Consider the following 15,015-nt stretch of genomic DNA (forward strand, 5'->3'; position numbering starts at 1 on the left):
TATATTTGAAAAGTTCAGGTCGACTACCATTTGTCATTGTATAACAGCCCGAGTTTTCAGAATGGTTTCTGAGCCATTTGTGCCCATTCCTTATTTTGGCACAGAAACAAAAAATGCTGTTGAAACACAGCAGGTCTAGCAGCATCTGTGGAGAGAGAAACAGAGTTAACACTGAGCCCCACATGACACTTCTTCGGAACTGTCCTGCAATGTTCCAAATAAGAGTTAGACGGGACTCAAAACATTAACTCAGTTTCTCTCTCAGATGCTGCCAGAACTTGAGAGTTTTTCAGGATTTTTGTTCGTATTCCAACGTTCCTGGTATTTTGCATCGATATTAATTTGGCATGACTGATTGAAGAGGACTGTATAAACTTAAATCCACATATCTAAAATGTGAAGTCAAAACCCCAAGATAAAATTAACATATTGGATCTGCAATGCATGCAAAGTCAGCGCATAACATGCTCCCACAAAAATGCGTTATTTGCATGGATTAAATAAAATGTAGGAGGAACTATGCTTCCTCTGTATGGTATAGAGGAAGTTATTGCTAAATTAAAGCATGTCACCTGAAATACACAATGTTCGTACTGTTACACACACATACTGTAAATCAAAGACAAGGAATCTTCAGGAAGCAGCAGCACTTAGAAATGCTTTACAGAAAGTTGATCAACCATTTTGATAGGGGTAACAAGATTATTTTCTCTTCACTTGTTCAATGGCAGGTTCAAGCTAAAAGAAAGTAAGGGACAATTAAGTTCTCTGAAGTCACTGCTTAATTTGATATGTTGTCACAAATAGCATTTCTGGATGAGAGTGTGAACCAATTGTATACAGTTCATTTCTAAGGCTGCATTTCACCCCAGTTACCCTATGCATCTGAGATGCTGAGCAGAAAAAGCAGAACTTGGGTTTGTGCAGTGTCTTTTTTGAAAAACAAAAGTCTCAGGTTCTCCATATGTAGCTGATCACCATCATATTGACAATTCTCACCACAAACTTCAAGGACTTCCCCTTAATGGGCAAAATTGGATTTGAAGTTAGAAGCCAAGAGAAATCACCCTTTCAAGATTAAATCTTGCCCCACCCAAACAGCTCACTATCCTTTACAGTAGAATGTTAGTCATGAGTACAAGTTATGAGGCAGATACTTCTGCCTCGATCCACAAGGCTCATGTAAATATTCACTCGTATTTGGCACCAAAAGTTCCCTGTTCAACTGCGTATTAAATCGGTCAAAATTCACAGCCAGAAATAATTCACCTTCAAATTTTTGTAAGGGTAGCACAAATATGGCCACAAATAGCCTAGGAACATTGGATCTGAATCAAAAATATTCAGCACGGTAGCATAGTGGTTAGCACAGTCGCTTCACAGCTCCAGGGTCCCACGTTCGATTCCCGGCTTGGGTCACTGTCTGTGTGGAGTCTGCACGTTTTCCCAGTGCGTGCGTGGGTTTCCTCCGGCTTCCTCCCACAGTCCAAAGATGTGCAGGTTAGGTGGATTGGCTATTCTAAATTGGCCTTAGTGTCCAAAAAAGGTTAGGTGGAGTTACTGGGTTATGGGGATAAAGGGAGATAGGGTAGAGGTGTGGGCTTAAGTAGGGTGCTCATTCCAAGGGCCGGTGCAGACTCAATGACCTGAATGGCCTCCTTCTGCACTGTAAATTCTATCATTCTATGATTAGAAATAGATATGAATTTTTGAGGCAGCAGATCACTACCTTTAAGGACTGCACTTGTACTGCTTGTTGGTGGAAATTCCCAAATTACACCTCTCATCTCAGCCATTTTAGAGAATAAGAACTTCTCAGAACAGTACTCAAGAAGAAATATGGAAGGAAGCTCAATCATACAGCAGCAGATAAAGATGCAACTGAATTCAACTACTCTCAAAAGTCCAAAGAAATAGTGCCAACAGTAGAGTCCATCCATAAACATCTTTTGCACAATATTCTTTTAAAACCTGGATCTTCAATGCAGTTCTTTGAAATAGATGGCTGCATTCAAATTTGTCAGTCTCTCTTTGGAATGATCAAGTTAAAACCCAAAAATTCAGAGTTAAATCTTACAGCTCTTTTTGGAAATAAGGTTACAAAACAAAATTCTCAATTTTCCTCTTCCTATAGATAGAACAATTCAAGCAAAACGCTCTCTAGTCACCTTAGAATATGGAGAAGAGCGCACATAAAAAGAAATCTAAAAGGTTTACGACCATATTCAGCCTTGTTCCACTTCCCTAACCTCCTTTAGCTGCTTTCCTTCTCTGCTGTTCCTACCTGTTTTCAAGAGATCATGACTAAGTCCATGTTTGATGACAAAGGAGCAGCCTGGGGCAGAGAGTTGTCTCCAATTGTCACCTTGCTGCCCACTCCAACCTTAAATTCAGAGAGGCAATTCTCTGCAGCATGGTAGCATAGGGGTTAGCACTTCACAGCGCCACCGTCCCAGGTTTGATTCCCAGCTTGGGTCAGTGTCTGCGCGGAGACTGCACGATCTCCCAGTGTCTGTGTGGGTTTCCTCCGGGCGGTCCGGTTTCCTCCCATAAGTCCCGAAAGACATGCTCTTGCTCTGTGAACCCGAACAGGCGCCGGAATGTGGCGAATAGGGACTTTTCACAGTAACTTCGTTGCAGTTGCTAATGTAAGCCTATTTGTGACAATAAAGATTATTCTTGGTTGGATGTACGAGTTCTGCATCATTTCTGAGATGACTACTGAAAAGCTTTCCAAGTGCTTCTTAAAGCTGTCTGGTGTCATGCACCAGTTCATTAATCACATATCTGGCAAGCAACCCATCACCATCATGCAGAGGTAAACCCAAAACAGGAATATTTATGGAAAAAACTGGCCCATGTCAAGACCATGGCTCTGGTTTTCATTGGTAGAAGGGGCAAGAATGAGAGAACACCAATTTAAAGAGACTGGAAAAAGAACCACAGACGATATAAGGAAATGCTTTCTTTGCAAATGGGGAAAGCAGTGATTCCCAAACCTTTTCCCATTGTGACCCCATTTTAAATAATGCCTAAAAAAATGGTGCAACCCTAGAGTGAGAACGGAGGTGGGGAGGAGCTGTAGGGAAAGAGACGGTTGAAGAGGGCTGGGATCAATGGTTTTGTTCACAACCTGTTGGAAGACTCTGATCTGAACTCAGACAGGTGCACGGTGCAGAATGAGCGAAATATCAAGCAGAAAGCATGCAGATGACAGATGTAAGGTTTCTCAGGCGAGCGAGAACTGACTAAATGGTTGTAATTCGGGGGGAAAGGACGGAAAATGATTCAGTGCATGGAAAGAGAATAGTAGCTACCAAAAAGAAAAATAATACAAAACTATTTTACAGACATAGAAAAGTAAATGGGTGGCAAAAACAGGGCTTGGGCAATTCAGGACCAGAAAAGGAGATTTACGCATGGAGGAAAGGGGAATGACAGAGGTACTAAATGAGTACCTGGCATCGGTCTTTACCAAGGAAGATGTTGCCAAACTCAGTAAAATAGCAAGTAACTGAGACATTCAATGGACTAAAAATTGATAAACAAGGGATAGGTAGAAAGGCTGGCTGCTTTTCAAAGTTGATAAATCACCAGGGCTGGATGAGAAGTGCCCCAAGCATACGGAGGGAAGTAAAGGTGAAAATTGCAGTGGCACTGGCCATAATTTTCCTCTCAAGATACAGAGGACTGAAGAATTGCAAATGTTACAACCTTAAATATTTGCTGAGTATTTCAAGTATTTCAGATTCCCAACATCTCCAGTACTTTGCTTTTACCTTAGGGAGAAATAAAAGGCGGGCTTGGGTAACTTTGCCTTGCATAAATGCACAAAGCACTATATAGAGTTGCACATACTAGATTCCACATGGGATTACTAGATCTGGGCAATAACAGAGACCTGGTTCAAACTGGGGAGGAATGCAAACTTTTTTTTAAAAATATTTTTATTCTCCATTTTCACATTTTCTTCAGAACTTGCACCCCACCAACAAACAGTAAACAGTAACGAATACAATGTCAATCCTCCTACCAACAACAACAACACTCTCATCCTCCCACCACCCCCAAAATAATGGCCCACCTGACAATGCAAGCATCAAATAAAACTAAACCTCCCAAGGAGGAAAAAACAAAAAGAAAAAGAAATCAGTAATCACCTATGGTCACCGTTGACATTTATAGTCTCCCCCAAATTATTCAATGCCATCCAATCCCCGAAAGGGTACCGTGAATGACATCCATGAATTGTAGACACACACCCCCCCCCCACCCACCCACACTCCTCTTCTCCACTTCCTCTTGTAAACTCCTCCCCTAACCTCGGTTCCTTCCCCCAACTTTTCACCCCGGCTAGACTCACCAAAACCTGTTCCACAAGGCTCCAATGGCCGCAGATCCTCCCCCCACCCCACTCCTGTTCACTGGCCGGCTTAAACCGGCCAGCGTGGAGGCCCCCGCCCGGGTCTCCTTCCCCCCCTTGCCCGGTCCCAGGAAAACCAAGAAATCCCCTTTAGCGCACAATCCCAGCATACACACCGAAGCCCCAAAGAACTATAATTGCAAATCAAAGTCCCAACTCTTCCCTTGTCCAAATATACAGCGTTGACTCATTTAGTACATACACCAACATGCAGTGAAAAATAAAGTTATATGAGGCTACATCGGTACACTACCCGCTCTCAGTCCCAATTCTTAATTCTGCCACAGTCCTTCTGCTTTCGCAAACTCCTCCGCCGTCCCAAAATAAAAGTCCTTGTATTTTTAAGGTCACCCTCAACTTAGCTGGATATACTGTGCCGCACTACACCTTGCTGATGCACAGTGCCTTCTTCACCCAGCTGAAGGCAGCCTGCCTCCTCGCCAGCTCTACCGTAAAGCCCTGGTATATGCTTATACCAGCTCCAGCCCACTGCACCACCCGCTTCTGCTTTGCCCAGCACAGGACTTTCTCCTTCACACTGTACCTACAGAAACACAATTACTACTCTTGGCGGCTCACTCGCCTTTGGTATAGGCCTCCACGACTGATGAGCCCGATCCAGTTCGTATCGAGATGGATAGTTTTCCCCCTCCCCCAATAGCTCCGCCAACATCGTGGCAAAATACTCCATCGGCCTCGGGCCTTCCACCCCTTCAGGCAGACCCACGATCCTCAGATTCTACCTGGATCTGTTTTCCAGGTCTTCCATTTTGGCTCGCAGACCCTTGTTGGTCTCCTGTCACCTTCCGCAACTCCTTCCCCATCGAGGTGAGTTGATCACTGTGCTACAATAATACCTCTGCCACTTCCTTCAGTGTCTTACCTTGCTCCCGCACCTCCGCCGCTGCGCTTGATACCACCGCTCTGACCAGGGCAATTGCCTCCTCCACCAGCACTTTCAATACTGCCCCCATCTCCTTCTTCATCGCTTGCATGTGCTTTGTTAACTGTTTTTCAAGTTCCACAACCATCACTTTGGTCATTTCTCCTGCTCTGAGCAATGCAGCCTCCCCTGGTGCTCCAGCCTCCACTTTCCTTAGTTCCTGCGCTGACTTTTCCACTCACCGGTGGACTTTCATTAACCCCCTTTTTCACGGCCATTTTTTTCCCAAGCTTGGACATTTCTCCTCCCCGTGCCTTCTCACAGCTTTTTCAGCCTCAGATGCCCCTGGGCCGGGGCGTTAAAACCCCAAAATTTCTATTCCCCAGCAGGAGCCCTCCAGTGTGCGGTTGCTTCCCGCCCGCCGTCACCGGAAGTCCAGGAGGAATGCAAACTTAATATCCCTTGCTACAACATATTCACAAAAGAGTAGAGAAGGGAGGACAGGTGGTGGGATGGTGGCAGTACAAATATTGGCACATCCCTGGAAAGGAGATTTGCTTGAGGTAATAAAGAATGAAATTATTTGCGTAGACGTAGCGAAGGGAGGAACTATTTGATTGTGCTATGTATTCAGTGTTTCCTCCAAGCAGCCTTGTTGCTGAAGGGCACCGCAAGAGCTTAAGAGAACGATTGTTAACATCATCGGCCATTAGTACAGGCAAACAGACGGTTTAACATCACAGGTGTTAACATCTTCTAAGTAAAGGTTGACGTTTTGGTTGAACCTTCAAGGCCTCCAAAGTCAATCCTGCAAACATCAAAAAAAATATCTGGCAACGGGGAAGCTGGGTAATGCTTGCAGCCTCTAAACTGTCACCATATAAAAACTGGCAGCAAGGGAGTTGAACAATGGTTGCAGCCACCCAGAGGAACAAAAAATTCAAAATTCGAAGAAAATAACAAGAGAGAATTTCGCCCCATGCTCCAGCCAAAATTAACTCGGTAGCATCAGCAGCAATTACTCTGCAACATATTTAGAGCTGGGGTTGTTGCAAAACACCAAGGAAAACAGGTTGAACTTGGATTGCGCATTGTTTTTGGGGAGAAAGGAAGGTAGTGCTAAAAATACATGGCACATTGTACACACGTAGGTCTTTCCATACCACGCATGGTGGGCGTTTTTGGCACCATGGGACTGTTTGATGAGAATATATAGCGATGGAGCTTGTACACATAACAGTTTGACTATTTTGTTCTGGCTAACAAGGTCATATAAATAAAAGTTCCAACCTTCCTGAGCATAATGCGGAGAGGTGGGGGAATATTTAACCCCCTTAAGAGTCTGGTACAGCTGGTAAAGCCAGGCAGAAAAACATACAAAGAAATTGTGGAAATTTTGCACAACCACTATTCACCAAAACATTCAGCCATTGCTGAAAAGGTAAGCACAACTAAGAAGGTGGTGAACTGATTACACAGTTTGTAGCTACACTGAAGATTGGCTGAACACTGCAAATTCAGGTGTATTAAACGATACCACCTGAGATCGACTAATGTGTGGGTTGAAGAGCAAGGCAATTCAAAAGCAGATAACATAAAGCAACTTGACTTTAAAGCCTTAAGTTGCTGTATCAATGGCATAAGCAGCCAAAGAAGCTCAACAGTTGAGCTCGAGTAAAGCTGGAGGTGGACACTGGGGCAGTCATCTTGCTGGGCAAGGAAAAAGGTCAGGCATGATGCTTAAAGGCTAGGTCACTGCCGTACACAATCAGATCTTAGGTAGAGGCAGAATTAGAACGTGAGTCCTTGAACCCCTTAACGCGAGTGATTGGGCTACGCCAATCGTGCCACTGATGAAAAAACACAGATCTGTACGCACTTGAGGTGATTTTAAAACCACTATTAATTCTGTACTCTTTGCAGAGCAGTACCCTCTGCCCAAGATTGATGGCCTATTCGCTGGGTTGGCTGGAGGTCAACACTTCAGTAAAACCAATCTCAGTTAAGCATATCACCAAAGAACATGGATCAGGTTTCACAACAGTTACTAATGACTGTGACACAAAAGATTACCATTTAGGATCACTCCAGCACCAGCAATGTTCCAATGGACCATGGACCACCAAAGTTTAAGCTGGTTAAATGGAATCCAATGTTACTAGATGACATCCTGGTGACTGGGGAAAACGAGGAACAACATCTTCACAACCTAGATGTTTATAAGATGATGGATTCAGAGTCCGAAAAGATAAATATGAATATTTCCAATCTTCAACTGAATATCTGGGACATGTAATCAATAGCAATGGACTGCATAACTCACCTTTGAATGCCAAAGCTATCACCGAGGCATTAACACCTGAAAATGTTTGCCAACTTCGATATTTCTTAGGCTTACTAAATTATCAAGGTTTGTCCCCAATCCAATGACCACTCTAAAACCCTTCTAATGTGTCAAAATAAATGGAAGTGAGATGATCAATGTGAGAATGCGTTCATGAAAGCCAGAGGTGCTGCTCAAGTTATATATCCTGACACATTTTGATCCTAACCTACCCGTGCAGTTGGCACACAATACATCATCCTATGATGTTGGGGTGGTGGTTTCCCACATCATGCTTGCAGGTGAAGAGAAGACAATAGCCTTAGTGCCCAGAACATAGAATAAAGCCGAAAGCAATTATTATGCGCAGACAGAGAAAGAAGCCAAATAAATCACCTTGGGGCTAAAATGTTTCTAACAATTCCTGCATGGGAGGAAATTTACGTTATCGACAGACCTTCATCCATTAACGACTTTGGACCACATACCAGGATTCCATCACTGGCAGCGATCAGAATACAGAGATGGGCATTGCTGTAGTCAGTACACACGTATACCATCAGATATCATTAGTCAAAGCCTTCATGATAACGTAGATGGGCTTTCCCAACTACCCTTAGTTTGTCGATACTAGTTTGTGTGAAAACATTTTCTACTTCAATCCTGTAACTTCGGGACAAGTGAAGAAGCACACCAGAAGTGATCTAGTACTTTGAGGTTAGAGACAAGACCACAGGAATAACCCCGGCGTTAAAACCGTATTCCGCCCGAAGACTTGAGTTTTCCATCCAGTCAGAATGTCTCTTCTGGGGAATGAGTCATCATTCCATCGCTATTAAGAAAGTGTGTATTGAACCAATTACACGAGTGCCATTGTGAGAATTAAGGAGATAGAAAGGAACTATTTCTGGTGACCTGGTTTAGATGCGGAAGAGAATGTGTTCATCTTGCACGAAAATGCAAAACCTGCTGCCATTAGCTCTGTTGCATCCGTAATACTGGCAAGAGGCTTGGCAACCGGTACATGTTTATATATATACCGGGCTGGTTTAGCACACTGCGCTAAATTGCTGGCTTTGAAAGCAGACCCAGGCAGGCCAGCAGCACGGTTCAATTCCCGTACCAGCCTCCCCAAACAGGCGCCGGAATGTGGCGACTAGGGGCTTTTCACTGTAACTTCATTGAAGCCTACTCGTGGCAATAAGCAATTTTCATTTAGGGGCTGGTTTAGCACACTGGGCTAAATCGCTGGCTTTTAAAGCAGACCAAGGCAGGCCAGCAGCACGGTTCAATTCCCGTACCAGCCTCCCCGAAAATGCGCCGGAATGTGGCAACTAGGGGCTTTTCACCGTAACTTCATTGAAGCCTACTCGTGACAATAAGCGATTTTCATTTCATGTTGATTAGAAAGGACCATTTGTTTCTCATTCTAGAAAATGCACACTTGAGATGGCGTGAAGTTGCCATCTAGAAGCCAACGTCACCGGAAAAAACAATTGAGATATTGTGTGAAATCTTCAGCAGATCTGGTTATCCTGGACATCTGGTCAGCAATAATGGACTGCAGGTCATATCACAAGGATTCAAAAGCTACTTGAAGAAGGGAATTCAACACATCCGGTCCACTTCTCATCACCCTGCCACAAATGGGCTGGCAGAACATTTTGTATAGGCCGATGAAACATTCATTGATAGTAACCAGAGAACAAAAGTCATTGTCTAAACATTTTAGTCAATTCCTGATTATGTGCAGGAATACTGTATACTCAACAATCCATGTTTCTCTGGTGTTGCTAATGGTTAAACGGCACCTACGCACAGCATTCAATTTGCTAAAACCACCCAAGGTAAAATAAATTGTCAAGAAAAAGCAGCAGGATCAGGTCATATGGCAGAACAAGGTGAAACATTGTTTTCTTCACAAGGATAAAGTACTTCTGGCAAGCTATCATAACACAAGTGAAAAGTGGATTCCTGCTACCATCTTAGCACAGACAGGATCGGTCTCCCACACCATCCAAACCCGAATGTAATATGGAGAAAACACTCACATCAACTTTTGGAATCAAGAGGCAAACCGACAGAGTCCAGATACAACAGTGAGAAAAGATGACCTGGACCTTCCAGAGAACCTGACACTAACCAACCAATTGGGGAAACCAACACATCAATTGCCAATCAAACAGAGTCAACCTCAGATTACCACAAAGTCTGCAGGTAAGATAACCACTTATGATGCTCACACTGAACCAAAGAAACCAGAGCCTGCACCAAGTACTAAAAAAACAGATGCCTGATGTTCGCCGAGAAGGGCAACCTCCGGAACGTCTGATGTATTGACGGTTGTAGATTGATAATTCATCTTGCGAACGGATTGTTCATGTTAGACCATTTGTGGTCTCAGGGACCTTTGATTTAAAAAGAGGGAGGAAATGCTGTGTATTCTAGTGGTTTTAGTGTTCCCTCACAAGCAGTCTTGTAGCTAAACAGGGGCACTTAATGATTGTGAGATGTTATTTTTGTGGGAAAATATGCTGAACATCACAGCCTGTAGTGTTAACATCTTGCAAGTAAAGTTGTTGTATGTTTGCTTCATCAATGAAGGCTGATGGGGAAAAGGAGCAAGAATATATCAGGGAAAACCATGGCATCGGTCTTGGTGGAAAAGAGTGAAGCTACTATCTAAAATATTACACGTGAAAAATATGACGACAGATTTTACGAAAGTGAAGTCTGCACACCTGGTAATACTTAGCTGCCGCTTTTAATCCTTCGTCATTCTCCAGATTCTGCTCTGCTGCTATCTGGCTGGCGAGAGCTCCGACGTTGAACAATACACAGCTCTTTTCGTATCCCAAACTTGCAAGAGCTGAAATCAAATGGAAATAATATAAATTCTCAAAAGCAGGATTTCTCAAACTTTGAGCTGTGGAATCCCAAATGACCTACTAAGTGCATCGTGGAACCCCAAACATTATCAAGGCCAGCGCCCTATTATTTTGCTGTGAGATAGGTGCTAAAATAGAAACCGATTGTAAACAAATCTTTGAGCTATATCAATGCACATATTAATCTGATAATAATTTTAAATAATTCTCATTAAAAATATACAAGGCACAGTAGTTAGCACTAGTGTCTCACAGCGCTAGGAACCCGAGTTCAATTCCGGCCTCAGGTGACTGTCTGTCTGGACTTTGCATGTTCCCCCCCGTGTCATCTTGAGTTTCCACCGTATGCTCCTGCTTCCTCCCACAGTCTAAAGAAGAGGTTAGGTGGGTCGGCCATGATAAATTGCCCCTTAGTGGGCAAAACGTTAGGTGGTGAACAGGGATAGGGTGAGGGCGTGGGCCTAGCTAGGACGCTCTTTCCAATGGTCGGTGGACACTCAATGGGCTGAATGGCTTCCTTCTGCAGTGTAGAGATTCCGTGATTCTAAGTCTTATCCTTGGTCATTTCTATTGGACGGAATTCTAACATCGGACAAGCGCATCTCCCTCTACCTCACACACAGGTTCACGCCTCCGCGCCCCGCCCCCGCCACTCCCCGTCCCCGGGGCCAGAGCCGCCCCCGCCACTCCCCGTCCCCGGGGCCAGAGCCGCCCCCGCCACTCCCCGTCCCCGGGGCCAGAGCCGCCCCCGCCACTCCCCGTCCCCGGGGCCAGAGCCGCCCCCGCCACTCCCCGTCCCCGGGGCCAGAGCCGCCCCCGCCACTCCCCGTCCCCGGGGCCAGAGCCGCCCCCGCCACTCCCCGTCCCCGGGGCCAGAGCCGCCCCCGCCACTCCCCGTCCCCGGGGCCAGAGCCGCCCCCGCCACTCCCCGTCCCCGGGGCCAGAGCCGCCCCCGCCACTCCCCGTCCCCGGGGCCAGAGCCGCCCCCGCCACTCCCCGTCCCCGGGGCCAGAGCCGCCCCCGCCACCAGAGCCGCCCCCGCCACTCTCCGTCCCCGGGGCCAGAGCCGCCCCCGCCACTCTCCGTCCCCGGGGCCAGAGCCGCCCCCGCCACTCTCCGTCCCCGGGGCCAGAGCCGCCCCCGCCACTCTCCGTCCCCGGGGCCAGAGCCGCCCCCGCCACTCTCCGTCCCCGGGGCCAGAGCCGCCCCCGCCACTCTCCGTCCCCGGGGCCAGAGCCGCCCCCGCCACTCTCCGTCCCCGGGGCCAGAGCCGCCCCCGCCACTCTCCGTCCCCGGGGCCAGAGCCGCCCCCGCCACTCTCCGTCCCCGGGGCCAGAGACGCCCCCGCCACTCTCCGTCCCCGGGGCCAGAGACGCCCCCGCCACTCTCCGTCCCCGGGGCCAGAGACGCCCCCGCCACTCTCCGTCCCCGGGGCCAGAGACGCCCCCGCCACTCTCCGTCCCCGGGGCCAGAGACGCCCCCGCCACTCTCCGTCCCCGGGGCCAGAGACGCCCCCGCCACTCTCCGTCCCCGGGGCCAGAGACGCCCCCGCCACTCTCCGTCCCCGGGGCCAGAGACGCCCCCGCCACTCTCCGTCCCCGGGGCCAGAGACGCCCCCGCCACTCTCCGTCCCCGGGGCCAGAGCCGCCCCCGCCACTCTCCGTCCCCGGGGCCAGAGCCGCCCCCGCCACTCTCCGTCCCCGGGGCCAGAGCCGCCCCCGCCACTCTCCGTCCCCGGGGCCAGAGCCGCCCCCGCCACTCTCCGTCCCCGGGGCCAGAGCCGCCCCCGCCACTCTCCGTCCCCGGGGCCAGAGCCGCCCCCGCCACTCTCCGTCCCCGGGGCCAGAGCCGCCCCCGCCACTCTCCGTCCCCGGGGCCAGAGCCGCCCCCGCCACTCTCCGTCCCCGGGGCCAGAGCCGCCCCCGCCACTCTCCTTCCCCGGGGCCAGAGCCGCCCCCGCCACTCTCCGTCCCAGGGGCCAGAGCCGCCCCCGCCACTCTCCGTCCCCGGGGCCAGAACCGCCCCCGCCACTCCGTCCCCGGGGCCAGAACCGCCCCCGCCACTCCGTCCCCGGGGCCAGAACCGCCCCCGCCACTCCGTCCCCGGGGCCAGAACAACCCCCGTCACTCCGCCCCCGGGGCCAGAACAACCCCGTCACTCCGCCCCCGAATCCAGAACCACCCTCCTCTCCTTTCCAGACACCCAAACCCCACCAGCTCCTTTCCAAACACACTGTGGACGCCTGTAGGCCATGCACTGTCTTTCGCTGCCACCACCAACGGCCAGCTCCTAGCCGACTAGTCACCTGCCGGCCCCTGCCTCACCTCAGCTTCACTACAGGCTTTTCTGCCCAACAAAGAGGTGGAATAAATCAAACAGGGCAATCTGAGCACAGTCTCTCGGAGCATTGGATGCTGACTAGTCAATCTTCAGCATCCAGTGTTCCAGGGTGTCTTGCGCTACTTGGTCCATTTTCTTTTTCTACTTTTTAAATTTTGAGCATTTGAACTGGTGTTGGCTGGTTACGTGGCAATCACCATCTTTGTGGACCCCCTGTAGATCCTTCATTAGCCCCTGAGGATTAAACTATGGTCTCAGTGTTTCGACATTATGGTTTCGGATTACAAATTTTACAAGAAACTGGTCATTTTGCTATTGTTAAATCCTTTTTACATTTAATTGAAGAAATACATTTCAAATGCTATATTAAAAGTCAGTAACATTGATGAATGAAACCAATGGCCATAAAATATGCATGCTAAACACATCGGTAAAAAGTTTAACTTCAATCACCATCCAAAAAAAATGCATGGCAAATGGAATATTGCCATATATTGCAATGGGTGTAGAATTTAACAAGTACGGATGTTTTGATACAATTGTACAAGGGATTGGTGAAATCGCATTGGAAGTACTCCATACAGTTTTGGTCTCCTTTGTTAAGAAAGGAGGCAACTGCATTAGAGTCATTCCAGAGAAAGTTTGTTCAACTTATTCCTGCGATGAGGGGGTTATCTAATAGGGAAAGATTGAGTTGGTTAGGCCTGCATCCATTAGCGTTTCACAAGATCCTGAGGGGACAGGGTGGCTGCTGATGGCAAGTTTCCACTTGTGGAAGACACAGAGGACACAGTTTCCCTTTTAAGAGAAGAGAAATAATTTCTTTGAAGGCCACGAGTCTGTGGACTCTCTTGCCCAGAAAGTTGTCAAGGCCGGGCCAATCTTTAAAGCAGCGGTATGCATTCTTGGCTAACAAGAGGGTGAAAGGCTATAGGGAATAGGCAAGTACTCGGGCGACATTCAGATTAGCCATGATATTATTGAAAGGTGATGCTGGCTTGAAGGGTTGAATGGCCTTCTCCTGCTCCTCATTCCTATGCCGTTCATAAGTGTGTTGAAATACTCTCCAGCTGCCTCAATGAGTGCAGTTCTAACAACAAGAAACTTGACACTATCCAGTCAAATAAGCCTGCTGTATCAGCACCCATCTCGCACCTCAAAATATTCACTCCCTCCACCACCAGCACACAAAGTGACCATTTACCAGATGCATTGCAGCAACTCACCAAGGCTCCACCGACAGTACTTTTCAACCAGCTATGAAAAAAGGGAAAAAGCACATGGCAACACCAGCATCTAAATTCCCGTACAGGTCCCACATCAGTCTTACTTGGATCTATATTCCCAGTCCTTCAAGGTCACTGGATCAAAATCATGGCACCTACTTTGTGACAGCCCTGTGGGTGTACTACACCACATGGTCTGCAGTGGTTCAGGAAGGCAGATCACCACCACCACATTCTCACGGGAAATTTGGGATGGGCAAAAATGCAGTCCTTGCATGTGTCATAGAGGTGAACTGGCAGTACTTACAACAGTTGAAGATGAACTTACACAAAAACAAAATACTGTAAATCTAAAATGAAAACAGATAATGCTGAAAACGTGCATGTTAGACACCACCCAAGGAAAGAGAAACACAGTCAATGTTTCAAAACAAGAAAAGCGAAGATGTTTTAAGTATGTACAGAAGCAAGGAAAGGTGGAAGAACAGAGTTTTACAGCACAGAATGAGGCCCTTTGGCCCATTGTGCGTCTGTGGAAGGTCTGTAACAGTGGGGTGGAAGGTACAGAAGATTTGATGGCAAAAGGGATAACAGTACAAGTAAAAAGGTGATGGTAATGAGAAAAAGAAACCCACAAAAAAGGCCTCAGAGGAAGTATAAATGAGAACAGCATGATCATTAACAGCTGTCTATTTTTGCTTTGGAAGACCACGGTTATGATCTAAAAATGCTGAAGTCAATGTTGAGTCCAAAAGGGAGCCAAACAGCCAATCGAAAGTGGAAATGCTATTCATCAAGCTTATGGTCGAACTTCATTGAAAACCAACAACAACAACGGTCAGAGCGGAAGTCAGTGGAGAATTCAAGTGAAAGGTGACCAGAACTCAGGGTTACAACTGTAGACTGAGCAAAGCAATCACCCATTTCGTGTT

At 47.6% G+C, this 15,015-nt stretch overlaps 1 protein-coding gene across 6 annotated transcripts in view; it reads right to left on the reverse strand.

Moving 5' to 3' along the window:
• Positions 1–15,015, reverse strand: part of LOC119972710 (programmed cell death 6 interacting protein) — a 136,282-nt gene that overhangs the window by 85,730 nt on the left and 35,537 nt on the right. For all 6 annotated transcript variants that reach the window (XM_038809868.1, XM_038809865.1, XM_038809866.1 and 3 more), the window contains exon 4: positions 10,371–10,498. In XM_038809868.1, the coding sequence (XP_038665796.1) occupies positions 10,371–10,498 (128 nt within the window). The remainder of the gene's footprint in view (positions 1–10,370; positions 10,499–15,015) is intronic.

Source organism: Scyliorhinus canicula, chromosome 10 (genome assembly GCF_902713615.1).
Source record: "Scyliorhinus canicula chromosome 10, sScyCan1.1, whole genome shotgun sequence".
Classification (NCBI taxonomy): domain Eukaryota; kingdom Metazoa; phylum Chordata; class Chondrichthyes; order Carcharhiniformes; family Scyliorhinidae; genus Scyliorhinus; species Scyliorhinus canicula.